At 59.4% G+C, this 27,872-nt stretch overlaps 1 protein-coding gene across 2 annotated transcripts; it reads right to left on the bottom strand.

The window, feature by feature from the left end:
- KCNJ4 (potassium inwardly rectifying channel subfamily J member 4) lies at positions 1-27,086 on the bottom strand. 2 transcript variants are annotated; one of them, XM_080661028.1, is made up of 2 exons: positions 26,995-27,086; positions 1-1,649 (listed from the first exon to the last, which is right to left on the bottom strand). In XM_080661028.1, the coding sequence occupies exon 2, from the start codon at positions 1,608-1,610 to the stop codon at positions 285-287; it is 1,326 nt and encodes a 441-aa protein (XP_080517154.1). In that variant the 5' UTR covers positions 1,611-1,649; positions 26,995-27,086; the 3' UTR covers positions 1-284. The 2 variants fall into 2 exon arrangements, with proteins under 2 accessions (XP_080517154.1, XP_080517153.1); XM_080661027.1 differs by lacking the exon at positions 26,995-27,086 and adding an exon at positions 21,786-22,181.
- Between the last annotated feature and the right edge of the window lie 786 nt (positions 27,087-27,872).

Here is a 27,872-nt window from a genome sequence, read left to right on the forward strand (position 1 = left end):
CCTTGAAGGGTCAGTGGGGAAAGGATGGTGAGTCTGGGGTCCCGGAACCACCAGCTGGTAGGCGTTGGGGAACCCGAGTGACAGGGCACAGGGTTTCCGGTGCCCTTCCCAGGCCTGGGTTCCAGAGTCAGTAGGGAAGGGGTCCCCCAGCTTTGAAGCCCCGCCTCCCTCCAGAAGGTCCACGGAGCCAGGGTCAGCGCTGTCCTGAGTGCCGAGGGGGTGTCCTGGCACCTCACCCCCGCAGCAGAGGCTCTTGTGGGAGGCGGCGCAGGCGGGGCCGGAGGTCAGATGGCCGACTCCCTGCGGTAGGAGATGCTGTCCAGCGGGAGGGTGGCTTGCATGCGCTCCAGGTCCAGGTGGCTGCCAAACTCCAGCATCCGGATGATGCCCGCCTCCTCCTTGGAGCCTGCCTCCAGGCCCAGGCCCGCGGCCACCGCCGCCGCAGCGGCCGCCGCCTCCTCCTCCATCTCCTCCTCCTCCTGGCTCATGAGGGCCAGCTCGTTCTCATAGCAGAAGGCACTGGGCGGGGGCGGCGGGGCGGGCAGCACGGTGATCTTGCTCTCCTGCAGCTCCCGGGCGGAGCAGCAGGGCGTGCCCGCCACCTCGTAGGTCTTATGGAAGCGCGAGTAGTCCACCTTGTAGTGGCTCTTCTCCTCGAAGACCACGGGCTCGAAGCGGTGGCCCCACAGGATCTCGCTGGCCAGGTAGGAGCTGCGGGCCTGGGTGGTCATGGCGGTGGCCTCCACCATGCCCTCCAGGATGACCACGATCTCGAAGTCCTCGGACTCCAGCTCCTCCTTGCCCATGCCGTACAGCGGGCTGTCCTCGTCGATCTCGTGCACGATGATGATGGGCGACACCAGGAAGATGCGGTCCAGGCCGATGTCGTAGCCCACATTGAGGTCCCGCTGGTCCAGCGGCAGGTACTCGCCCTCCTGGGTCATGTAGGGCTTAATGAGCTGGGCCCGCACGTGGGCCTCCACGATGTGGCTCTTGCGCAGGTTGCCCACGCGCCACATCAGGCACAGCTTGCCGTCGCGCACCGAGATGACCGCGTGGTGGCTGAACAGCAGCGTCTGCGCCCGCTTCTTGGGCCTGGCCATCTTGGCCATGATGGTGCCGATCATGAAGGAGTCGATGACGCAGCCCACGATGGACTGGACCACCACGGCGATGACCGCCAGCGGGCACTCCTCCGTCACGCACCGGAACCCGTAGCCGATGGTCGTCTGCGTCTCCACCGAGAACAGGAAGGCGCCCAGGAAGCCGTTCACGTGCATGATGCACGGCTTGGGGGTGGCCGGCGCCGCCCCGCCGCCGCCCGCCGGGGCCACCACGGGGCCGGCCTCCAGGTCGCCGTGGAAGAAGGCGATGCACCAGAAGAGGAGGCCGAAAAAGAGCCAGGAGACGAGGAAGGCCGCGGAGAAGATCATGAGCATGTAGCGCCAGCGCGTGTCCACGCAGGTGGTGAAGATGTCCGCCATGTAGCGCTGCGACTTGTTGCTCAGGTTGGCGAAGTAGACGTTGCATTGGCCGTTCTTCTTGACGAAGCGGTTGCGGCGTTTCCGCCGGGGCACGTGGGCCTGCCCGTTGCGGCTGTGCCCGAGCATGTCCCGAGGCAGGCGAGGTCACTGGGGAAGACACAGGGCCTGGGGGGAGGGGGGGAAGCCAGACACGTGAGATTCTGGGAGCCAGCCGCTGCCGCGGGGTGGCCTCTCCGAGGGCCCGGGGAACCCCGGCTCTGGTGGCAAGGCGTCCACCCAGAGACACTCAGAAGGGGAAGCCCCTGGCCTGGCCCCCCGGACCTCCTTCGCCCGGGCCAGCAGAATGTGACCGGGAAGGTGGCTCTGACGACAGGGAGGGTGTCGGGACCCGATCCAGTGCCTCCACGGCCAGCCCAGCTCCAGGACCGGGGTCTCTGCCAGGCCAGAAGCTGAGGCCACCAGGACCCAGGGCCCAGTCCCAGCCCTCCCGCTGCCCCTCCGGCCCTCCTTTGCCCACTGCCCCAAGCCCGAGCTTCCTGATGCCCAGCCTGCCACCAGCTGCCCTGAGCAGAGGGAGCAGTGAGGGCTCCGGCCCCAGCTCACCTCCCTGCGTTCACCCTCTGCCTTTGGGTCTTTCCGGGGCAGGATGTTCTCCTGTGCTGTCCAATACGACAGCCACTCGCCACCTGTGGCTCTTCACATTCGCTTAAAATTAAGTAAAAACTTAACTCAGTTCCACAGCTGCATTAGCCACATTTCACAGTCAAGTGCTCATGGCTATGGCTGCCACGCTGGACCGCTGACAGGACACGCCCATCACTGCGGAAAGTCCCGTGGACAATGCAGGGACCTGCGGCCCCACCTCGGTTCCTGTCCTGTCCCCAGACTTTTGGGAGCAGTGGTGGGGGGAGACCCCATGGTGGGCAAGACAGGAAGGGGGGACCCTGAGCTTGGCTCCTGTGTGGGTATCGCTATTCCCATGTCACAGGAAAGGGAAGAGGGGCTCAGAGAGGGGACGTGACCTGCCCCAGGCCACACAGCTGGTAAGTGGGCCCAAACCCAGGTGTGTCTACCTCTTCTGTCCCCACGTGCTGTCAACTTCGATGAGTGCAGCGTGTGGAGACGCAGAGAGGGGAAGGCTCCACACCCACCGACCACTGTGTCACCTTCAGGTGACGCATTTCGCCTCTCTCAGCCTCACTTCCTTCGTTTGTAAAGTGGGGACCAATACCCTTCCTCACGATAGGTGCTCGCTTACAGCCAGGTGCCCTCCTGCCTGCCCTCCCGCCCTCCCAGGAGCAGGAGGAAGTGGGTGAGAGGCAGGACCAGGCTGTCAGCATCCCCAGCTGTTGGGCAGAGGCAGCCCCTCACCCCGCCGGTGGCAGGGCGCACCAGCTGGGCCTGTGGGGGGCAGACCCCCCCTTATCCCTCTCTTCCACGGGCCCAGCACAGAGATGGTGCTGCCCGGGGCCCAGCGGCTGGCAGGGCCGGCCCGAGCCTCGGTTCCTGGTAACATTTTGGCCCAGAATTATATAAGGCTGAAAGTTTCTATTTTCTGTGCTATTCTTCTTCCTGATCTAATTGTGCATCTGTGGCAATGTTTATACACTTCCCCGGTTCAGGACAACTCGGTTGCCGCAGCAACCGGTGCGCGCCAACGCTGTAATTTAGAGATCAACGGCTCCGGAGCCTGCCTCTTCCAGGGAGAAACGCCCTCTCTCAGCCCAGGGAGAGAGCCCTGCCCCTCCCCCACAGTTCCCCTCCCCTACTCTGGGTTCTTCTCCCTTCAAAGGAGCTCCCTGGGTCCCGCAGTCCTGGATGGAAGTCCAAGAGCCACCTTGTAACTTGAGTAAGTTACTCGTCTGACCTGAGCCTCAGTTTCCTCATCTGGAAAATGGGATGAGTGAGACCATCAGTCTGAAGACCTAACTGGTAATGTTGCCATGTGATGCTGGCCCTTAAGGGGTCACACCTTTACCCGGGCACCCCAGGCTCTCTCTGCCACCTCCCCCAGAGGCTCAACAGCCAGGGTGCCGGGTGCGCCTTCTGGCTAGAAGCTGTGTCTAGGGAGGTCTTCCTTCACTAAGCGTCTCTGTCCCTGCTCCGTCCCACTGCCCTGACTGCCTCCATTAACACCACGGAAGGAACCGGAGCCAGAAGGAACAGAGGATCGCTGATTTCAGGGCCCTCATGGACGGGAGGCCAGGGAAGCCCGGAGCTGGGACCGACTTGCTCAGAGGCCCAGAATGAGGCCGGGGGCAGCCCTGAGCCTGGTCTCCTCACTCCCGCTCCAGAGCCCCTGGCAGAGGCCCAGGTGCTCCTAGGAAGAGGAGCGTCCTCCCCGAGGGCACTGGGGTGAGGTTGGGGGCAGGGGAAGCGAGGGCATCTGGGGTCTCCAGGAGAGGAGCAGAGGGGACAACATGTGGTGACCTAGCCTTTCATGGATGAGGTCACTGAGGCCCAGAGAGGGTGAGGGCCTTGCCCAAGGTTCTCTGCCCAAAGGGACTGTCCCTGACCTGGCAAGGCTGTCCACCCCTTTGCCCCGGGTTCTTCCTCCGGCACTTCCTTCAGTCTGAGCGCATCCTGGGGCTCCTTTCGTGGTAGACAGTCTTTCTCTGGGAAAAGGAATGGGGATGGGACATGCTGGCTGCGTTTTACAAACTTAATGTCCTTTCTTGGCAACGTGAAGGATTGACCATGCTGTGCCAGTTACCAACTTTAAAAAATGTACTGTGTCCTGGCCGGTGTGGCTCGGTGGTTGAATGTCGACTCATGAACCAGGAGGTCATGGTTCGATTCCTGGTCAGGGCACATGCCTGGATGCAGGTTCAATTCCCAGGAGGCAGCTGATCAATGATTCTCTCTCATCATTGATGTTTCTCTCTCTCTCCCTCTCCCTTCCTCTCTGAAATCAATAAAAATATATTTTAAAAATTTTTTACTATGCTGTGAACATCTAAAACCTGAGGCCCCTAGTCCAGACTTCACTGGACAGCTAGGGAAACTGAGGCAGAGAGCCGGGATATGGCACAGTGAGCAGCAGCGGCCAAGGACACTGGGGCCTCAGGGAGATGGTGCAGGTGTGAGTTCGCTGGCACAGCGGCTGTCCGGTCCTTCCTGAGGAGCTGCCGGGGGTGGGGGTGGGGTCTCAGTGGAGACCCTGCTGGCCAGGGGTCCGAGGAGGTAGGCAGGAGACCCATTCTGTCATCTCTTACTTTTTCCCTCTGATTTTGTGTGGCAAAGCTGGGATGTGATTCCTTGTCCACACTACTTTCCAGAAGAAAAGCTGATAGGGTGGCAGCAGCCCCAGTGGGTTCCAGCAACCCAGGCAAGTCTCCCGTGCGCACCCTCACCAGGCGTGGGAGGCGCAGGGGCAGCGCCTTGGGTGGCCCCCAGCCCCAGACAGAAGCAGGGGCGGGTCTGAGACCCAGGGCAGGCTCAGTCCACACTCGCGCCTAGGGGGCAGGAGGGAAAGGGCAGAAGCCACACTAGGACACTTGGCCAGCCTGCAGGACCTTCCTGCATCTCCTGGTATCAGGTGGGGTGACAGGGAGGTGAGGTGACTTGCCTGAGGCCACACAGCTCAGCCATGGGGCCCGGTGAACCATCATCTGTGGCTGCTCTTAGGGAACTAACCCTCGGGACGGCCGGTTTATCTCACTGAAGCCTCAGCAACCCTCAGTTTATTGAACAGGTATTTGTTAGGGACCTCCCACAGCACAGGCAGGGCTAGTATTTCCCTTCCCAGCTGAAGAATCACAGGTTGGGGTGAGGGTGGGGAGAGGGATGTGGATCAGGGGGTCACATGGCAGAAGTGGCAAAGCTGGGGTACCGATTCCGGTCTGGCTGGCTCCAGGTCCCTGACTCAGCCCGGCCCCAGCCCCTGCGCTCTCCAAAGCCCTCGCTGGCTGCACTGCCAGCTGCCCGCCTGCCTCCCCTGAGCCCGGGGCCGCACTGTCTGCACGCCTGGACGTCTTTTCCATTTTATGAAAATAATGCACTTGTGTTTGGGGTGGTGAGACCTGGTTCCTGGTCTCAGCCCTGTCACCTCCTAGTGTATCCTCTTTGGGCCTCAGTTTCTTCATCTGCAAAATGGAGATGCTGCTCACGGTATCTACCTCACCAGGCCACTGTGGCGGCAAACGTGATCAGCACTCGTAATAGACACATCGGCTGGGGCGTCAACAGGCATTGCAGGGAAAGGCCCAGAATATGGTGATGAAGATGAAGAAGATGATGATGATGACTATGTCAGAAAATCTGGCTTCCAGTCCTGGTTCGGCCACTGGCTGCTCAAGCCCGATGCTTCTCTCTGTCTGAAAAATGGGGGTGGAAGGGTGGAACCGCTCCCTGGGAGAGTTGGGAAGATGTAATGAAACAAGGCACCCAACATAGTCCGGAGGGGGAGAATGACTCTTCTACCAGAGCGAGCAGGCCCAGGGGGGCGGGCAGGGCAGAGGGACTCACCCAGGGCCCCGAAAGGATTCTAGAGGGTGGGAAGTGGAAGGAACACACACCGTCCCATTCCCAGCCCCCGAGGAGCACAGAGCCTGCCCCCATCCGGCTCTGAAGGAGGCCCCTCAGGTCTGGCTACCTGGTTTGGGGGGTGTCCTCTCAGCTCTAACACACGGGGCTTTGCAGGGGAGGGAAAGGGACCGGGCAGCTGAGCTGTGCTCCTCAGAGTGAAAGGGAGCTGAGGATGGATCGAGCCACGGGGGGGTTGTGGCGGGGTGTCCGCTCCTGCCCATGACCCCCTGCAGGCCTCCGTCCTGCTCCTTGGACCCTGGGAGGTCTGACCCTCTTCTCTTTGTGAATGCCGAGAGCCCATATCTCCCCCCGCTCCCTGTCCAGTGGCTTCGACTCCGAGTCTCTGTCCACTTTCTGCCTGTGTGACCTTGGGCAAGTTACTTAACCTCTCTGGTCCCTGCATGCCTCATCTTTTGGTGGGGCTAAAAATAGCCATTGCCTCACAAGGTTGTAATGAGGAATAAATAGGACCGTGCACGTCACGTGCCCAGAACACAGTCAGTGATTGATAGGTGGTCAAAATTACTCCCAAGCCTGACCGGTCCTTCCCTGGACCTCCTCCCTGCACTTCAGAGCCCACTGTGTCCGTCTCATGGCCCTGCCCAGTCTGTTCCAACAGCCGCACGAGGGACCGGGTGAGTGAGCAGGAGCCTCAGAACCTCACAGAGCTGGGCCGGAAGCGGGCTCCAGCGAGCTCCTTGACCTCTCTGGGCCTCACTGTCTCCACCTGGGAAGGAATACAGCCATGCCTACCTTGCACGCGGTCCTGAGGGCCAGACGCAGCTTGTCAATGAAAGTGCAGGCCACACAGTGGGTGCTCAATTAATGCTGTTCCTCCCCCACAACTTCTTCTGAACCCTGACATCCCACTGCACACCTCGCCCCTCCCCCTGGCTGACGGTATGAGGTATGACGTTGCAAAATCCGCAAGGAGCATTTAGCACCCACTTCCTCTGTGCGGGCTCTGTTCTGAGTGCTTCACCAGGATCAATTCCTGCCATCCTCACCATGACCTCAAAGGAGTTACCGTTATGATCCCTACTTTAGGAGGAAGAAGACCAAGGCACTGAGAGGTTCAGCAACTTGCCTGCGTTCACACAGCTCCTAAGTGGCAGAGCCAGGAGTCAGACCCCAGCGGTCAATACCAGAGCACATTCGTTAGACACGCTGTTCTCCTGCCTCGAAGAAACACCGTGACATCACACGTTTCTCCCACTTAGTTCTCCCACTTAGTAAACATCCACCGGCCCCCCGTGGGCCCGTCGGTCAAGTCCGTCCTCCTGGGAAGGAGGAACTGGTCACAGGGAGGGGCGCCAGGACCCAGGTCCTTGATTCCAGGTCCAGCCAGAGCCTAGACACGCAGGCGGCTCTGGGCTCCAGAGGGGCTCTGCGCAGCGGGGTGAAGCAGCTCATCCCTCCAGCTCTGCACCCCACCTCTCTCGCCCAGCCACCCGGCCTGCAGAAGAGCAGCTGAGAAAGAAAGCATGTTCCCCAGACTGTCCGCACAGGCCCACATGGGCAGTGGCAGGAGCTGCTGGCTGGAGGACTCCAGGGCTCCAACCTGCCAGGGCGCCCGGTGCTGCAGCCGACACCTGGCCCCTGCCCTGAAGGAGAGCTCGCCTCCCCCCCCACTCCGCCCCCAGGAGTCTCTTCTATCAATTACTCTGTCCCACCCACCACAGGGACACCCCAACCCCCGGGCCCCTCCCCCTACAAGGATCTGGAGGCGAGCAGGGCTCCCAGGCTTCTCTTCCCCAGAACCCCAGTCTCCCGCTGGCGGTGCGTCCACTCCCCTCCCCCTGCTGTGGTTCGGATCCCGTCGCTGCACACTCCACGCCGCGCCCTGTGGCTGCTTATTGCTCACTTGCTGCGGGGCAGGCACGGCGGGCGCCCCGCTACGGGCCAGCTGGGGAGACGCTCCCCAACAACAAGCGCAGGCGGCAGCCACCATCCGTGAGCACCTGAGGACAAGCCTCACCGCACGAGAGGACGCGGGGCTCTGGTCGGCTGGGGGTCCCCAAAGGCCTCTTTGAGAAACTGGCATTTAAACCGAGGCCTGAGTCACGAGTGGGAGTCAAGGTGGCCATGAGAATTGTGTGTCTGTGTGAACGGCAGGGTGTAGAACATTCCAGAACGAGTCTGGTGTGTTGCCTGGCCAGTGTGGCTCAGCGGTGGAGCATCGATCGACCCATGAACCAAGAGGTCACTGGTTCGATTCCTGGTCAGGGCACATGTCCAGTAGGGGACATGCAGAAGTAAGCCAATCAGTGATGTTTCTCTCCCATCGACGTTTCTCTCTCTCTATCCCTCTCCCTTCCTCTCTCTAAAAATCAATAAAAACATGTTTTTACAAAGAGGTTTCACCTGGGTTGGTCTTGTACATTTTGGTGTGAGTCAGGAGATACAGCAGGCCCCTGTGTCTGGGACACGGAAGAGGACCAGGTTTGAGGGGTGACACGTTCTAGTAAGCAGTGGCCTTGGCATGTCCTGATGGAGATGCCCGGCAGGTCAGACCCCAGGTCTGCGCGGAGTTAGACTGGTTAGACCTTGACCGCCCCGGGGATATTTTAAGCTGCGAGGGCGGAGATCTCGGGGCCAGAAGGCTGGATGAGCAGAGAAGAGGGCTCAGACCCAGCCAGCGCCTCCGCACAGGAGACCTGACACAGCAGAGGGAGGCTGAGTGCAGAGCCAGAGGACACGGGGACAGCGGCCGGGAGCCAGGAGGAGGGGCTGTTAGCAGAGCTGCCCAGGTGCCCTGACCAGCCCCGCCCACGAGGCCATCGGCCCCACCTCCCTTCTCCACTCGGATACCCTCCCTCCCGGATACCCTACCTCCTGGATACCCTCCCTCCAGGCCAAAAAGGCAGCAACTCCTGAGCTGAGGCGGGGAGGTGTGGGGGCAGAAGAGGTAGCTGTGGTGGGAGCAGAGGTGACCACTCCACAGCCCACGATGCCCTCCCCATCCTGGCACCCCAGTCAGGGGTGGGAATGGGCGTGGAGATCCCTGCCCCTTCACCTTGGCCTTGCCCTCTCAGCAAACAAGTCTCCAGGAGCAGGGGCTGCTGGTGCAGGGAGAGGGTGTCGGAGAGCTTTGGGGAGTGGAGGCCAACACCCTCATTCCCACACACAGGATTCCCTGGATCTTGGCTGGGCCCAGAGGCCGCACCTAAGAAGGGTGGGGGGCGGGGAGCCACTGGGAAGGGGAGTGAGAGCCAAATGAAATGCCAGGCTCACTCCCTCCCCTGCTCTGGGCACCTGGGTGGCTCTGGAGAGCCTGCGACACTTGTGCGTGCTCCTGGGACCTCGGCCTGCAGACAGTCACGCCCACGGCCTGCAGACTGTCACGCACCCCCTTTGCCCAGCCTGGCAGCAGCCTGCCGCCCATCCCCGAAAGGCTCACCACGCAGCCAGAAAAAAGGAGGAGGGAGCCCTGCAGGGAGCGATGTGGGTCTTCAAGATGTGTTTCAAGTGAAAAAAAGCAACAGTGATGGATACCAAGTATAGTATCTACCGTTTGTACAAAAAAGGAGAGAGAAATTTTTAGATACACATATTTGCTTGTCTGTGCTTGTCTACGGATGGAGACCCAGGAGACTGGTGCCACTGGCTGCCTCCGGGGAGGGGAAGCAGGTGGCTGGGGATGGGGTGGGAGGAAGAATTCTCACTGTATTCCCGTTGTGTCTTTTTAATTTTAGAACCATATGAATGTATTACCTACAGGAAAAAAGGCACAGAGAAGGTTTTAAAATTAGTGTGTACATATGTGTATTTTCTGAGAAGGATCATAGCATTCATAAGGTCCTCAAAAGGGACTGTGATCCCAGAAAGCTCGAATCTGCTTCACTTATGCGCCGTGTGGCTGTGGGAAAATGCCTTCCCCTCTCTGAGCCCCATCCGTAAGGGGGAGAAGAGCACTCACTGCACACACGTTTCGAAGATGGACCGTGTACTGGAGGTGAGGGCTTCTAAACTGTAAAGTGCAGAAGCCCTTCTTGAAGAGGGGGCCTTAGCATCACCTCTCGTTCTCCCCACAGTCCCTGAGGGTTCGGTTGTCCCCACTGTCCTCCCCTGGCTGGCCTTCACCTTCCGCTGTGAGTCTTCCAGGCCCGAAGGCCGCTCTCTGGTTGCCCTCCTCGCTCTCCCTCCTCCAGCCTCTACGTGCCCACCCCGTGCGGTGCCCAGGCTCACCGTGGCTGAAACACCACCTGGCCCCTGTCACCCTTCCAAGCAGTGACGAGCCAACTCAGCTCCTGCTCCCCGTGTCTGCTGGGTGTCAAGAGGCATCACAAACTCAGCATCGCGTAGACCCACCCATCGCCCCTCCCCTGCCTTCTCCACCTCCCCTGTGACCTCCCAGGGAGGGGTCCACTCAGGCCTAGCGCCTGGTGTCATCCTTCAACCCTCTCCAAAGCCGTCGGCGCACTGTGGTCCAACTAACATTTAGTGTTTGCTGTGGGCCGCGAGCCCCGGCCACTCCTTTGACCCTCGGGAGACCCTGGAAGGGGAGCTGCTATTTTCATCCCTGCTGAGGGCTCAGGAGCTCCCCCAGGCAGGAGAACCCCCAGGACTGGGGCCTGGACGCTGGCCCCACACCTAGTGCATGCAACCTGCAGAGGGCTCCCTGCTCTGAGCCACCTCGCTACCGGACACGGCACGGCCTCCTCCTCCCTGCACCTCCTGCCTCCTCTCCCCCTGCAGCCCCAGCTCCACGGGCGGAGGACCCACGGTGCTCCTCAGCTTAGAGCGGAGGGGCTTTCCTGCTCCTCTGACCTCAACCTTCCCCTCCCCACCCCACCCCAGCCACCCGGGCCTTCCTTCTTGTCCCCTGAACACACCAAGTCCAATCCCAACTCTGGCTCTTTACACTGGCTGTCCCTTCTGCTTGGAATCCTCCAGGACTCTACCGCCCACACCTTCCCACCATTCAGGTCTTGATTCAAAGGCTGCCTCCTCCAAGAGACCCCCGGGCACTCTGCGTCCATCTGTCCGTCTGCGCCCTGACCTCCTCACAGCACTAATCCCATTTCATTTGCAATTTCCTTAAGTGCAGGGACCTTGAATCTCTGCCTCACCCCTGAGCCCCAGACGTTTCATAAACATCTGATGACTGACAAAGAAACAAGATAATTTCAGCCATCATGATTCTCACAAAGGCCCTAAGCAGGGTGATGTGACAGAACGTGACCAAGCAGGAGCTATTTTTGTCACCGTAGCCAGGGAGAACCTCTTGACAAGGTGGCCGCTGAGTGGAGACCAGAAGGAGACCTTCTGCGACTCTGGAGTGGGGACAGGACATCTGAGCCTCGGCCTCTGCCTCACCCTCCCATGGACCACTGGCTTCTCCTCTGCTGACCCTCAGGTGTCCTCCCAGGGGGTCATCAGGGCATCTGGGCTTCGTACTCAGTGTCCTAGGCCCGAAAGATAAGCTCCAAGGACTGGCGGGGAGAAACGTGCAGGACCCAGCCAGGTGCAGCCAGCTGCCTTAGGAGGGTCAGACAGCGGGAGGAACACTCAGCCTCCACTCCTTCCCAGCACTCCAGCTCCTCCACAGCCAGGAGAGACTGTCGCTATCAGAATGCCCACTATGCGCAGGCCAGGTGCTAGGTGCTTACTCATTATGTCTGTCCATCTGCCCATCGGCCTACTGAAGCCAGAGACTCTGAGACTCCATTCATTCATTCATTCATTCATTCATCACCCTAAATGTATGCTGAGCTGCAGTGGCATCTGCCCTCCTGCCTGGCACGTCGCTATCACAGCACGGTGCCTTGCCCCGGAGGGCACTCTATAAATCACTGTGGAACGAATGAACATTTACTGAGCACCTACTATGTGCTGGAGGAAGACATGTGAGTAAGGCTCAGCCCGCTTTGCTGAGCTCCGAGTGTCAACACGTGAGGACAGGAAACGAAGGGTCTACAGCAGAGGGTGTAGAGAGAAGGTCCCCAGGAAGATGTGGGGCAAGCAGGGAGCACAAACGTGAAGCAGGGCTGGGCCAGGGCTGGGCTGGGCAGACAGCAGGACCTAGGACCTAGGGCCTGGGGTGGGGGTGGGGGTTGACAGAAGGCTCCGGGCCTGGAGCTAAGTGGGCTACTGGGCAAGAGATGGATGGTCTGGGAGGATAGAGTAGGCGCATCCCAGAATTCTCCGCGCTTATGTTTTAGGAACCGAGCATCCTGGGAAAAAGGAATCTGCGCCCCCGATCAGTGGCACCCCAGGACTTCTATACAGAGCAGTAGCTTTCATGCTTTTTGACCAAGACCCAGAGTAGAAACAAACATATTGTACATTGCTACTCATTATATAATATATATTTGAAAAGCTGAAACAAAAACATAAAAAAATAATACTTACTCTCCCTACATGCAAAGTGCTTGCTATTTTGTTTTTTTAAAAATAAGTAGTGAGTGCTTGCTGGTTTGGCTCAGTGGATAGAGCATCGGCCTGCGGACTGAAAGGTCCTGGGTTCGATTCCAGTCAAGGGCACGTGCCTGGGTTGTGGGTTTGATCCCCAGTAGGGGACGTGCAGGAGGCAGCCAATCAATGATTCTCTCTCATCATTGATGTTTCTCTCTCTCCCTCTCCCTTCCTCAATAAAATATATTTTAAAAAAATAAAAATAAGTAGTGAATTCACTAAGTCAATTTTACAACCACAGATGGGTCAGGACCTACATGCAACTTATTAATTTATTTTAAATATATTTTATTTTTTTAAATATGTTTTTATGATTTCAGAACGGAATGGAGAGGGAGAGGGAGATAGAAACATCAATGATGAGAGAGAATCATTGGTTGGCTGCCTCCTGCATGCCCCCTACTGGAGATCGAGCCCACAACCCGGGCATGTGCCCTGATTGGGAATTGAACAGTGACCTCCTGGTTCATAGGTCAATGCTCAACCACTGAGCCACGCTTTTTATTGACTTTTAGAAAGACAGGAAGGGAAAGGGAGAGAGAAACAGCGATGTGAGAGAAACATCAAGGGATCGAGCCACAACCTGAGCATGAGCCCTGACGGGGAATCAATCCGATGACCTTTCCGTGCACGGACGACGCACAACCAACTGAGCCACACCGGCCAAGGTGGACCTGCATGCGATTTAAACACACTGACCTGTGGGGTGTTTAGGAGCTGCGAGCAGATTGAAATGGGGATTTCGGGCTTGTCTGAAGCTGTGACCAACTGTGCTTGGACCATGGGCTTTGGGGGGCACCGCCATGGGAGGAGTTGTTGGAGGTCACGGGGAATACTTGGAAGAACAGGCTGTTAGACCTTTGGGGTCACAGGAGTGCTATGCTGTGGCCCAAGCAATAGGAACTCTGGGTTCTGGGTCCAATCCCTTCTCCTGAACCTGTGTGAAACCTGCTGCTGCTCCCCTAACAGGTGCTCCTCAGCAGTTGCTTGCACACCTCCATGACAGGTAGCTCACCCTTCCTCAGGTAGACTTCTGCAGTGTGGGCAGTGAGGCTCTGCCGTGCCACCACTGCAGCCGGGAACGGTAACCCTCCGTGGCTGGCTGTCCATTCCCTCGCTGTCTCCTGGCCTGTCATCTCAGGGACCCAGGCCAGCCCCGGCATGAGGCCATGGCCCACTCTGTACCCCGTCCGGTTCCCTCTCTTCCCTGCAGCCCTGTTCCTGCCCGGGGTCTGGGGGGCGGTGGCGCTGAAACTCGCCAGAGACTCTTTCCAAGGTCAGGTGGCTCAGGATCTGCAGCTGCAGGGCCTGGCGCTGGCGCTCAGCCAGCCCTCCCCCCACCCAGCAGGTCGGGAGGGCTGAGAGGGTACAGGGCAGGACTCGTGGCCAGAAAAGCAGGATCGGAAGGTGTGAGCTGGTGAGTGTGGGGGCTGCACGTCTGGAAATCTGCCAGGAGTTGCCACTGAGTGATCGAGCCACACAGCAGCTCGTCAACAACCGGCCACATTCCACACAGGCTCATGGGATCTTCCCAGCAATCCCCAGCAGATGCAAGGGCGCCAGCGCACCCTCACGGCTCGGGGCAGGGAGGCTCAGAGGTGAAAAGGCTGCCCGAGGCCACGCAGCCATTCAGGGGTGGAGCTGGACTTGCACCCCATCTTCTGTTCCCATGCACAGGCCTCAGCTGGGACCACTGAGGGAGCAGCTAAGCCTTGGGGGTGGGGTTGGGGGTGGGGGTGGGGCAGGGGGAAGTGGCCACCCTTCCTCTCAAGAACAGGCTGGGTCCCTCAAGCCCCAGAGTGCAGAGCAGAGGCCAACGTGGGAGGCAGGTATCCATTAGCAGAACCTTCTAGAGACAAGTGGGCTGCCCGTGAAGATGGTGAGGTGTGGAGGGGTGTGGAGGGCTCTGATGCCCATGTGTCAGAGTACGGCACCCCTTGTCCCCCATGTCACCCATAGCAGCCAGGGCCACTCTAGTTCTGAGCCTGCCGCCTCCCCTGTATGGCCTCATGGAGTTCCTGAATCGCTGACCCCCACTCCACCTGTCCCCCAGGCTGAGCAGCACCTTAACTCTCACAGGGCAGAGGGGTCTGGGCTCTGAGGCCTGTGGTGGGAGAGGAGAGCTCCTACCGGGAGCCTGGGGGGAAGGGGTTAGGAGAGGAGCTCGGGTGGGGGTGGGTGGGGGAGAGACTGCTGAGAAGTCCCAGAGGCCAGCAGTGAAACCCGACTCCACCACCAAGTCAAGGCTGAGCAAACTCCCTCCCCCACGCCTCAACCTCCCCATCAGGTAAATGGGATCAGGCCCTCACAGGGCATGTACCCCTCCTCCCCAGCCTCGCTGAGGTCCCCTCCCATCCTTGCAGGCAGGGGAGCTGGGTGGGCTCTGAGAACAGGAGGAACAACCAAAGGAAAGAGCCAGGCACATCCCCCTGTCACCACCGGTGGCCCAAGTTTCACATAGGAACTAAGAAAGGTTCCCAGGGGGACAGTGACCCGGGCAAGGTCGTGTGGGAGAAGTAAGTCGCTGAGCTGGGGTTCAGTTCCTGCCTCGGGCAGCCTTCCTCATTCAGCTGTACCAGCTGCTGCCCCTTCCCCTCCTTCCAATCTGGGGGTTTGCCCAGGACAGGGGGTTGATGGGATTCAGCACTTCCCTGCCTCCAAAGCCGGCCGTATAGGGCATGTCTGAGAAAGAGAGGGCGTCAGCAGCCCAGGGGAGGAAGAGCTCTGGGTTCCAGGCCAGCCCCAGCTCTGGCACCGCTGCTGGGACCCTGGGCAATCACTGTGGCCTCTGGACTCAGTTGCTCCATCTGTGTCTGGAGAAAAAGCAGACACAGGAGCAAATCGGGGCCACCAGGTAAAGCTGGGGAGTTTTCTCTGTCGTCCCAGGCCCACGGGTTGCCTCTGCCCAATGTACCCCCTATGCCCTGCCCACTGGGCCCACCCGAGCAGGCCTAGGCCAAAGCTCCCAGCTGATAGGTCACCATGACAACGCCTTCACCCTACACAGCTCCAGCTGGAGTCTGGAACACCGAGGCCCACCTTTCTCAGTGGCCCCTCTCCTTGACTTGCCAATGCCCCTCATGGCACCTCCCCTCCCCCTGCCCACTGAGGCCAGATGTTCCTGCTGCTCGACTAGGCTGGTCAGCAAGTGGCCAGGTAGCCACGGGGAAGAGGGGAACCCTCGCAGGGTGAGGATGGGAGCCCCAGGCTAGAGGAGGTGCACCCGCCCTCCTCAGGAGGACAAATGGGTCCCAGAATGACCGGAACTGGGAGCAGAGGTGGGACAAAGGACATATGGCTCCTTCCACCTGCGGGGCCTTGGACAAACCCTTGCTTCTCAGTTTATGTACTTTTTTTTTTTTTTCCAGAGAGAGGGAGAAGGGAGAGGGAGAGAGAGATAGAAACATTGATGAGAGAGAAACATTGATTGGCTGCAACCTACATGCCCCCTACTGGGATCGAGCCCGCAAACCAGGGCGTGTGCCGGAGACCTCTTGGTTCCTGGGTCAACGCTCAACCACTGAGCCACACCAGCCAGGCAAGCCTCAGCTCTTTCATCTGAAAAGTGGGAGTGATGGTCCTCGGAGCACGGCAGGGAGGATTACACGAAGTAATGACTATCAAGCCCAGCTCGGAGCCTGGCACACAGTGGGTCGTCCCCCACTCTGCAGCTGGGCCTCCCAGAAACCTTTGTCACCCCAGCCACCAATCAATATCATCATCTATCTGAGTAACTCGTGTGTGAGTGGGAAAGTGTGAGTGGGAAAGTGTGAGTGTGCAAGTGTGAGTGTGTGAGCACATGACTGTGTGTGTGTTGGGAGGAGACAGGGCATGGCATACAAAGGGAAGGGCAGGGGCCACCCCCAGCATTCCTCCCACCCGTTTGCCTGGCCTGTGTGTCCTGGAAAGAACAGTGGTCTGAGAATCAGGCAAAGCCCGCCCGTTCAAATCCAGTCCCAGCCACTTTCTACGTGTGTCCAGCCAGCCACTGCCCTGGCTGAACCTGTTTCCCCTGTAAATGGGGGGAACAGCTGCGGCCCCAAGTCTTTAAGTCGCCACAGGGACCCGACAGTGGGCCATAGGGATGGAACTGCCCCAGGCTTTGGGAGTTGGGGGGCGAGACCCAGAGCAACTTGGAGCGTGAGCCCCCCTGCGCCCCCCCACCCCCCGCTGTACCCCACCCACCACCCCGGGAGCAGTGTGCGCGCCTCAGGAGTGCGCGCGCGTGTGTGACTCAAGGTCTATTCATAGCTGCGCTCCACCAGCTGCATCGTCACAAGCAGAGGGGCCTCAGCCCATATTATTATTTCAATTACCATCTGAATTAAAAGTTTGAGCAGCGATCAGCCCACGTAGCCAGGGAAGAGGGAGAAGGAGAAGAATAAAGATGAAAAGGAGAAAAAGGGCTGGGCCTGGAGATCCCCCCCATACCCCAAGGAGGGCAGAGGGGCTGAGGAAGCTGCAAGGTTATACCAGCCCCCAGGTTCCTGCCCGCCCCGTGCCCAGGGCCCAGGATCCCCAGGGGGATGGGAAGAGCACTTTGGGACGGCAGCCCAACGGTGGCTACTTTGTGGAAATAACTCATAAAACCCGATTCTCGGCCACACGGATGGGTGGACCAAACTAGAAAGGGCGAGGAACTGACCTAAGGTCACACAGGAACCACACCCAAGGTTGCTGGCTCCACGCCCCTCTCAGGCAGGCCCCACCCCAAGTTTCCCTGACTTCACAGGCTGTATGGCACAGACCTCTGAGGACAGCTCCAGGGCGGGACCAGGGAGGACAGAGGTGAACCTGCTGTCCCTGCTTGTTCCCCTTCTTGTTCTCCAGGTTTGATCCCCTCCCCATAGTCCTAGCCTCTCAGCCCCATGCCAGACCACCCTGAAATCTGCACCCCCAATCTCAAACCTCACATCACCATCACTCTTCACCCACTGGTGCAGGGGACAGAGCCCTGGCCCAAATCTAACTCTCGGTACTTTTTGGGCAGGTCATTCATTGTTTCTGAATCCCAGTCTTCCCATTTGTAGAATGAGTTCTCCCTTGGGTGTCTTCAGGATGGAGCCCCAGACAGTCCTTGAGGGGGTGTCATGCTATGGGGGCGACAGACCATCTCCTGCCAAGATCCAGGCCAGCGGAGGGACATTCTCCACTCTTCCCAGACTGGCCTGGACTCAAAAACCCAGGCTCCTCCACTTCCCTGCTGTGTGACCTTGGGCAAGTGACATAGACTCTCTGAGCCGTGGCTCCCCCATCTGTAACACTGGGACATCAATTCGACATTGTGGGGATGCTGGGAAACTTAGGATGAGTAGAGATTTGCAAAAGCTCCTGGCGACAATGTGTTTCCTTGCTGAGAAACAGGTAACTGATGGGAGCTGCTTCCCAGAACCTCCTCGGGGAGAGCAAAGACTCCTGGGATTTTGGAGGTGGAGATGTCATTCAACCTCATCCAGAAAGCTGGGGTCACCGGGTTAGGATCCCTGGCACATACCCATCTGGTTCTGCTTGAATAGCTCTGGTAGGGGGGTTGGGGGAGCTCACTACTTTACAAAGCACCCACAGATGCTCCCCAGCCTTTTCCACTTCCATTCTGGGAATCTTCTAGAGCAGTGGTTGGCAAACTGCAGCTCTGTTGACCAATGAGTTTGCCGACCACTGTTCTAGAGGAACCACAATCTTCCAGCTTCACCCCAGCGGTAGCCTGCCCTGCCTGGGACTGCCTGAAACTGGCTTCTAAATGAACCTGAGAGGAAGCTTTACAAATGGATCAAATGAGGGGTGGGATTAACGTCTAGGGATGGCGGAGGTGGGGCCAGAGAGCAGGAAGGGAGCCAAAGGGAGGACTGGGCCCCCAAAGCTCCTGGGTCCAGTCTGGGCCGCCACTCTGCCCCCTGGGGTTGGGCATCTGCCTGTCTATCTCCAATCAGGACTGGGAGCCAGGAGCCCCACGTTCAGGCCCCAGTTATGCTTCTTCCACCCCCTAAACCAGCCGTGGGCAAACTACGGCCCTCGGGCCGGATCCGGCTGTTCTATCGGGTTCTCTTGCTCTCCCCTCCGTTCCTTTACTTTGAATTTATATTAGTTCACACAAACACTCCATCCATGCTTTTGTTCCGGCCCTCCGATCCAGTTTAAGAACCCATTGTGGCCCTCGAGTCAACAAGTTTGCCCACCCCTGCCCTAAACCATCACTGTGACCTTGGGGGGCTCCACTTCCCTCTCTGGGCCTCGATTTCTAGTTCTGTGAAATGAGGGCGCCAGAGCAGTGATTTGAAGCGCCAAGCCTGCTGTCTGAATGGAGACACTGTCCTTCTGCCCCCGCCCCAGCCTCGCATGCTGGGAGCACGGGGCCTCTGAGTGTCTGTGGTTTCGGGGCCAGAGACCCTCTCTCTTCTCCTTGTCACCCCTCTCTCACATCTAGTGCCTTTGCAGGTTCTGCTCTCCCCATTTCACAGGCGAAGAGGTGGAGGCACAGGGAGGTAAAGTCACTTACTTGCTCAAGGTCACAGAGAGCAATTCACACTTCAGGACTCTGTGCCCAGGAGAGCAGCAGAGCTCAAGGGCATCTTCTTTCAGGAGAGTCACCAGGATTTTGAGTGGCCAGCTGTTCCCTGTACAGATGTAGACTCCGCATGGGGTGGGGGCGAGAACTGCCCAAGGTCACACGGCAAGGCCATGGAAACCTGGGGTCCTGAACATAGGCTCTGGCTTCCCAGGCCCCACCTAGCCAGGGGGCCAGCAGCATGGCCTGACCTCCTGCCTCGACCCTGGAGTCCCCCTAAATTAGAGCCCTTGCCCTGTCTCTAGGCTCCCCTTGGCTGCTCCCAGAAGCCCCCAACACCTGGGACTGAGGCAGGAGAGTAAGCAGGAAGTCAGGAAGGAAAGTTGTGGGTTGGCCGCTTGTCCCTGGCCCTCTGGCCCTCCCTCTCCTCTCCTTGCGCAGGGGGAGCTGCAGTGATGTAATGCACTCAGCTTTGGTCCTGGTGCCAATCTCAGAAGAGAGACGACAGATTGCGTGAGCCAAATTTGGCATCCTAGGGGGAGAGGCACGAAAAGTGGAGACGTGGAGGAGAGGAGCGAGGAGCCTGGGGAGGTGCCGGAGAAGCCCCCCTGCCCAGCAGACCCCAGAGGCGCCTGTCCTCCTTCCACTCCGGCCTCCCCCTCCCCAGCCCACCTGCACTTAAGGCTTCCCCTCCTGACTCTGAGAGGCCAGCCTGGCTGCTCCCGGCCCCTCCAGCCCTGGTGCTGCCAGTCCTGAGCCTCCCCGCCCAACACACCGTTCCAGCTCCGTTTCCCATCGCCGCCACTAGTCTCTTGGTTACCATGTTGCTGGTTGTCATGTCGCTTACATGTCCTCGTGACTCAGTGGTCCCTGCAGAGGGGCCCCCTCCTCCTCACACCCCCCTCAACTCTCGCCCCCGCCTCCCCCAGATCCACATTAAGAACCAGCCCGCCCTGTAAGCCTACACTGTTCCTCCTCCCCTTCCCTCTTACCCTAAGCTAAGAAATCTTTTCACAGCATCTCCTACCGCTACTTCATTCTCTTCCACAAATGTCTGTTAAGAACCTACTATGCCCCAGGCTTGTGCAAGCTGCCTTCAGAGACATGGCATAGTCTGTAAATCACTCAGCAACCCACCGATGTCACTACCATCATCCCCATTCTCCAGTTGAAGAAACTGAGGCTCAGAGAAGTCAAGACAGCTACCCAAGGTCACCCAGCAGAAACTCAAGGCCAGCGCTGTCTGTTCCCAGTTGGTGCCAAAGGTTTTTTTTTTTCTGGGAGAGGAGCTTCTTTTTCAAGGGTAACCCAAGGGATCCTGAGGAATAGTTCCCAAGCCCCAGCTCTTCCCTCTAATTCCTCCTCTCCTTGGTCAGCTCTCTATCTCCAGCCACATTTCCCCGTCTCCACTAGCTGTGCATTTTCCAAAAGGTAAAATGAATCCTTACTCCCACTTGCCCAGCCCCGTCCGCAGCTTGTGAACAGCCCTAGGCTCACTTGAGCCCAGGGGCCCTGCTTGGAGGTCAGCGGGCAGGGAGTGGTGTCCTCACTCCACAGATGCGGAAGTTGAGGGTCAAGGAACAAGTGACTTGTCCAGGGTGCTGGTTCCTCAACTAGCTAAGCTGGTTTCTAGGAGCCTGATTGGAGGACATGCAGGCCCTCTGTCCAGTGGAGAAAGCCCCAGAGAGAGCCCCTCCTCCCAGTGGAAAACAGTCGAATGTTCTAGGCTCAGTCCTCCAGGCTCTGGTTTGAATATGGATGGGTCAGCTCCATGGCCAACAGCCTTTGCTCCTGCCATGTTGCACTCCAGCCCTTACCCCACTGCTCGCTTTGGCCTTTTGCTCCCCTCATCCCAGTCCAAGCCAGGACCATAATGTGGTTCTCAGGCCCCCAAAGTCTGGCAACAGTCCCCCAAAGCCCCCAAAGCCATCATGCCCTTGGAGATGACAGAACTGGATGTGCAGGAGAAGCGGAATAGACATTTTACACGCATGCACACACACACACGCACACAGTCAGGGCCCTGCCAGTGTGACCTCCCTCCCTAAACTGCCTTTCCCTTCCACCTGCTGCTTGACGTCCTACTGCTCTGGAGGCCCCCACCTGCCAAGTCTCCAGGCCACCCTGCCTCTGGTCCCTCCACCGCACTCCTGCCTGCCCGTCTCCCTGCATTCTCCCCCCATCCTGGAGCCTGGGCACCGAGGCAGACGTGGGTGCTGCTGGTGGGGGAGACTCAGCATGTTGCAGGGGAAGTTTCCCTGCTCCGGGGTTCAATCCAGACCTCTCTTTGCTTGCGGTTCTCCCTCTAGGGAGGAGAGAGCAGTCTGTGTCCCTCCCCACAGCTGGTCTCTACCACTGTGAGATGTGAAATGTCTCATTTACTGGATCCCTGTCCCCTCACCCTGGGTCGCCTGGTCCGAAGTCAGTGCTCAAGACCTGGAAGTGGGATTTTGTTCTTGGTCAGATGGAAGGGCCCTTTGCAAACAGGCTGCGGTTGGGGATGTGGAACGGAGAGCTCCTCCGCCCCCTTGCCACAAGTCACCTGCCTTGAAACTCCTCTGAAACCCAGAGACAACTGGAGGTGGGTGGAGGCAGGGAAAGGTCGTGACCGGGGCAGGAGGTCAAGGCCAGCTCAGCCCACCTCTCCCCCATTCCTGGCATCCACCCAGACCTCGCCACTGCCGACAGACAGAAGGACAGGGCTCGCCAGCTCCTGGGAATTCGCAGGAACCCGAGTCGGGTCGTGGATAAGGTACTGGGCGCACCGGGCCAAAGCAGCCGGCCCAGGACAGACTCCCACGGGGCGGGACAGACGAGGGACTGCGCCAGCGGAGCGCGCGGACCAGGCTTACCGCGGGGCAGAGGTCCGATGGGTGTCCGGAAGGCTGTACGCCGGCTCTACATCCCACGGCGCGGGCGGGCGGCGTCCCGGCGGGGAGAGGGGAGTCCCGGCGCCCTCTCCCCGCGAACCTGGCGGCCGGCCCCGGCCCCTCCCAGGCTGTCGGGGGGTTCTGTCCCTGAATCTCCGGGCGTCCGGCTCGCCGCGCCTCCGCACGGCCGGGCGCTCCCTGCCCGCCGCCAACTTTCAGCGCTGCCCCGCGCCGCGCCCTCTGCGCCGCCTGGGCGTCAGCATCGTGGGGCCCGGGCCGGGCTCAGCGCGGGGCTCCGAGGGCCCATGGCTCCTGCGCTGGTCGCGCCCCCGCCCCCCGCCGGCGCCTTCCCTGCGCTGCTCTCCGGCTGTCACCCGCCCTGCGCTTCACTCCCTGCCCCGCTGCGCTGCCTCCCGCCCGAGACCTCCGAGACCTCCGGGCGGACGGCCGTGCTCCGCCGCCACCTCCCCGCTGGCCCGTCTCCGCCCCTCTCCGGCCCCTGTCTCTCTCCGGCCCCTGTCTCTCTGTCTCCCTGGCTCTCGCTGTCTCTCCCTGCGAGTCTGTCTCCGTCCCGTCGTCCTCCCAGCCTCTCCCCTGCCTCCCCCTCTCTGCTCGGCGTCTCTCCTCTGCGCGTCTCAGTCTGTCTCCCGCCCCGTCTCTGTCCTTCTTCGTCTTTCTCTCCCTTGCACTCTCGGCGCGCCCCGCCGTCTCGGACCCAGGCCTCACCGCCGCTGCGTCCCTGGCTCGCCCGGGAGCCCGAGCTCCCGCCGCCCGCGGCGCCGAGAACTCCCAACTCGGCTCACGCCGCCCCGTTTGCGAGACTTTCGCCCCTCCTCGCACGTGACCCGCACCCCGCTGCGGGGGCTGCACCGCCACCAGCACCCGGCTAGCCCGGGAGCCCCCGACGGCCCACGGGCCCGTCCCGCCCCTTCCCCTCCGCCGGGGGGGGGAGGGGGGACTTCAAACCCTCTCCCACCGCCCGTCGCGCAGGGCTGGGGGCTGCGTGGCCCCGCTCCTGCCCGAAGTCCGGTCCGGGTTTTCTTCATGCCTCGGAGCGCTCCTCCCAGAACCCATTCCGATAATCCGCTCCCGGGTCTTCCAGCCCCCCAGGGGCAGGTGGAGAGGGTTCCTGTGCCGGCATGGGAGTGGGTGGGACAGGGTTGGTACTGGGTTCCTTGGCGCCGGGCCGCTCCCCTCAGGGCCCTCTTCCCCTCCTGAAGTACCGGCAGTGAAGGACCCTATGCGCCCCGCTCCTGCTGGAGAGGCCCTCACAATCACCTAGGGCAGCATCGCCCCATTTTACAGACTGGGAGACTGAGTAGCGAGGGTCACACGCCTGCCCAAGTCACCCAGAGAGACAGAGATGGTCCAACCCCCAGTCTCTTGTTCTCTGCATCCCCATTACTTCAAAGTGTTTTTCTATGGGAGGGTGGTGCCCTGACTGTGACCCAGGTCTGAGTTCCACTCACTCTGGACTGTGGGGGGCGGGGGGAGAGAGTCCCCAGCACCCCTGCCCCTGGGGAGCCACCCACTTCCCCTGGCCATTCTGCCACCTCACTCCAACGCTCTGGGGAAGCAGGTGGGAAAGTGCTCCCCCAGGGCAGTAGGATGAGAGAACACCTGCAGTTAGACAGCCAGAGGAACTTCCCAGGAGCCTGGCCATCTCCGACTACCCCAGTTAAGAGAGGGAGAGACTGAGGCACCCCAAGTCAGACTGAGAACTTACTGAATATGAAAGCTCCAGCTCCTTCAAGCTGACCCCAGAAGATGCAACCAGCACAGAAACCACAACACGTGAACCACCGTGACTGCCCCCCTGCCCCACACCCCCCACCTGAAAGGATCTGGTCCCCACTTCTGGGGGGATGCACAGCCAGGCCCCACTTTACCGCACCCCCCTATACCTACACGTACACCCTGATTCCCACAGATTCCAGAACACACCAGATGCTTCCACACCTCTCTGCCTTTGCACATGCTGTTCTTCCTGACGGAAATGCCCTTCCTCCTCCTCTGCCCAGAGAATTCCTGCTCTTCTCCAGGTCCAGCCTCCATGCTACCTCCCCTAGGAAGGTCTCCTGACACCCCCCGCAGAAGTCATTCATCACCCCCTCATTCATTCATCCAGCACTGGGCACCAATGTGGTTCTTGTTAAGGGAGCTTGGGAGTCGGGCCAACCTGGGCTCCAAAGCACTGAGAACTGCACGACCTTGAGCAAGTGTTTTACTTAACCTGTCTGTGAAACGGGGGCCCTCACAGTCCCTCCCCTCCAAGGAGCAGATCTGGTGACGTAGATGCACAAGCATGCAGAGCGCACAGTGAGCTGCTCAGAAAAAGTGACCGTCCCTTCTCGGTCCTGCCTTCACCATGGTGCAGACCTCCACGTGCATGCCCCATCCCATGCCCCTCTCCCCATTACCCAGCTGTGCTCTCACAGGCATGCAACCAGGACCGAAGTCCCGCTGAATGGATCTTGGTATGTGAATGAATGGTGAAACTCACGCCACCTGAATGCGGGTTCCGCAGCAGACGTGTGCCTGGTACCTATCACACCTTTCCGTGGATTGAGAGTAGGAGGTTGCAGGTGAGGCAAATGGCCCGGCCTGGTGTTGGCCCTGAGAGTGTGGGGTGCAGGTGAAAGAGGAGGGGCAGGTAGAAGGGGGAGATGGAGACAGGGGTGTCTGTAGACCCAGAGCATGTGTTCCTAATATTAGGTCCCTGGGCACCAGTTTAAAGAAGGGTGGGGACTTGAGGGCAGTGACTTTTGGGAGAAGGGAAGGGGAGGCGGGGTGGCTGTGATGTCATGGAAGTTGAGAAGAAACATCTGAGGGTGACCTTGCTAAGTCTGGGGCGCAGCCTGGCTCCCATTGCTCATCTCCTGTAAGGAGGGTCCTGTGCAGGCTGAGGGTAGACTGGGAGGGGGTGGGGAGAAGCAAAAAGGGCAGCGCTAGGCAGGGAAAATATCAGGGACCCCAGGAAAGAGTCCCTTCTCCGCCGTCTAACCTTATGTGACAATGGGCAGCGCACCCCTCCCCTCCAGCCTCGGTTTCCTCCTGTGTAAAGGGGGAGGATAATGCCCCCTTTAAGGGCCTGTTCTGAGGATGATTAAAATCTGAAAGAGGAACTCATCATTGTTCATTCCATGTTTGAGGAGCTCTAGTAGGCAGGGGGTAGGGAGGTGAGACAGGTGTGCAGAGGCTGTGAGCGTGGGGGAGGGGTGGGCTTGGGTGTCAGAACCTGGGTGACCCTGGGCAAGCTGCTTGTCCTCTCTGGGCCTCAGAATATCATCTAACACAGACGCATCCCCTGGATGGAGTCGAGGACAAGCACCCCGTGAGTGCACACCATTCACCCAGCACTATGCTAGGCTGCCACAGTCTCTGCCTCCTTTAGTCCTTACCAGGACCCTGTGCCACAGGCACTGTGACCGATGGGACACTAGGCACGGGCCATAATGTTACATGTGGTGTGGCCCGGGTGGCCAGGGACAGCTCTTGGGAAGGGTGAGACCTGTTGTGAAGCTTGACGCAGAGTGCTGGTAAAACCCTTATCTGTTTGGCCAGAGCTTCCTGCTCATCCTCCATTCTCATCTGAGCCTGGCAGCCCTCTGAGGCAGAGACTATGACTAGCCCTGGTTCACAGGAGGGACTGGACTGAGACCTGGGGAGGGGAAGGGCCTTGCTCAGGGTCACTCAGGAAGTAAGGACCTGTCTGACCCAGGATGTGAACCAGCTGCTAGCTTCTGGGGGAAGGTCATTCAGGCCAGCAGAGCACTGTCTAACGGGCTCACTCTGAGAGGCCTCCCTGGTCCCACAGGGGCCCCGAGAGCACGGCAGAGGGCTGGGAGGACTGGAGAGGAGAGGCGCGCCGGGGAGGTGAGACGACTTGGGAGGCAAGGGAAAGAGCACATCAAAATGTCAGTCACAGAGCTCAGAGGTTCCTGGGCTAGAGCGTTCCTTAAAGTCCGGCCAGCCTGTTCTACAGATGGGCCAAACTGAGGCAGCTCAGAAATCAGAACAGGACACAGCTGGCCTGTCTCAGATCTAAAGTCTGAGCAGCCTTGAAGGGTGAGGACCAGAGGCAGGGAAAGGGCATGTGGGGTCCAGAGGGTCAGGACCCATCCTAGCAGACTGTGCCCTGGGGATAGAGGACTGTAGGGGTCTCTCCCACTCTCCGTTCCCACCCTCGCCTACCCCCAGTACTCAGTAGTCACCAGGGTGGAATATTTTAGCACCTATAGGAAAACTGCCACAGACGGCCTGTGGCAGCTGTTGCTAAGGAGACGCTCCCAAAATAGCCCCCCTCCGCCAACCTTTCCCGCTGCTGCTCCTGCTGTGGGGAGGGAAGGAGGGTGGCACACAAGCCCTGGCCCCAGATTCACCCACCCACCCTTGCCCCCGGGGCCCACACCTGCCAAAAACCAGGGCCAGCCAAAGACCTGGGCAACCACCTGGTCCGCAGAGGGGGCGGGAGCTAGCCGGCGATGCCTGTGGCCTCAGCCGCCGTCCTCAGCTGGGGGAGAAGGTCACCCCACTGAAGTGAGATGGGAAAGAAAAGAGCCTGGCACCAAGACCCCAAGCACATGCCTACACATGCACAATCCCAGACCTCCCAGTCTTACACATCCACTGTGCACACCACAAGCACAATCCCACCAATGCCCACCTAGACACGCACATACACCATCAGAGACACAAATAGATGCATGGGTAAACACATATGCCACAAATACACAACACACACCTGCAAGCTCATACCACACAGCCATAAACACACATTTACATACACATACACAAACGTGTCTCAAGTACACACACCCTCCAACATATGCATGCTTCCAACATATGCACACACACACACACACACCAATGTATACACAGCCTCACAGCACAGGAACACACAATGTCCAAACATGCCCAGCATGTTGCATTCAGAGGGAACTGAGTGGTATTACCCATGGGCTCGGTCCAGGGGCATGTCCTGGGACCTCCAGACATCCTCACATAGTGGGGAACCTCTAAGATCCAGCCACAGGGTGGCAGGTTAGGAAGAGGTGCACACGAGGGTGGGTGGAGGGTGACGTCTCTGTGGATGGTCTGGGGACCAAGGATCCCTGTGACCAGGAGAGCTGCCGTGGGCCCATTCCTTGGGAACTGAAAAGTGTGGAGGGGGTGCAGGGGGCGGTCTCACCTGAAGACTGGAAAGCTCTGTGCATGGAGAATTCTGAGCCCAGGTTCACTGTGCAGCTGGCTGGCAATGAGGCGGTTTGGGTGATGATGAGGGCAAGAAGGCAACAGGGTGGCAACGGTGATGGTCGCTGACACGTGCAAAGCACTTCACAGTTTGTAAGCCACTTTTACACATGTTATTTCACATACTTGGTGAAAGCTACTCTGAGTGGTGCTGTTCCCATCTCTGAGACCCAGACAGGAGAGGGGATTTCGAAGATCACACAGCAAGTTACTAGCGGAGCTGGAACGGAACCCAAGGAGGCGCCAGCACCCAGCCCTACGTGCTTCCACCTGGCTGCGCTGTACCAGCTGGAAGGCTTTGCCTCTTATTTGCCCTGTAATACCGGCAGCCACGCCAGCGGGAAAGCTGAAAGTGAATCCCCAGGCGTGTTCAAGCAGCAGTTTGTGACCACAGCCCGGGGCTGGGGAGTGGTGCCTGCTGAATGCCCTCGGAATGCCCGCGCAAGGACGAAGAGCGCCTACCGCTCCCCTCCGCGCTCGATCAGCCGCGCTCCAGCGTGGCTCAGGTTCAGGAATCCGGGTTCCGGGTCTTCGCTGGCGCCTCGTCACTCGGGAGACGCGGCGAGCGGCGTGCGGTTGCCTTGGGAACCTCGCCGGGGCCACGGCGCCCGGCGCAAAGGCGCCTGACTTCCCGCTCTGGGCGTAGAGCCTGCGCTGCTCGAGGAGAGCGGCTTTTGGAACCTGAGAGACACCTGTCGCCCTCGGGCAGGAAGAGGGGGCGTTGTGCTAGGGTCGTTATGTTTTTCCTTTTCATTTAATTAAGGGGTAACTTAATACATCTTAAGAGTGCAGATGGATGATTTTTACAGATATAAA

Source organism: Plecotus auritus (genome assembly GCF_963455305.1).
Source record: "Plecotus auritus genome assembly, chromosome: 3".
In the NCBI taxonomy this organism is placed as follows: domain Eukaryota; kingdom Metazoa; phylum Chordata; class Mammalia; order Chiroptera; family Vespertilionidae; genus Plecotus; species Plecotus auritus.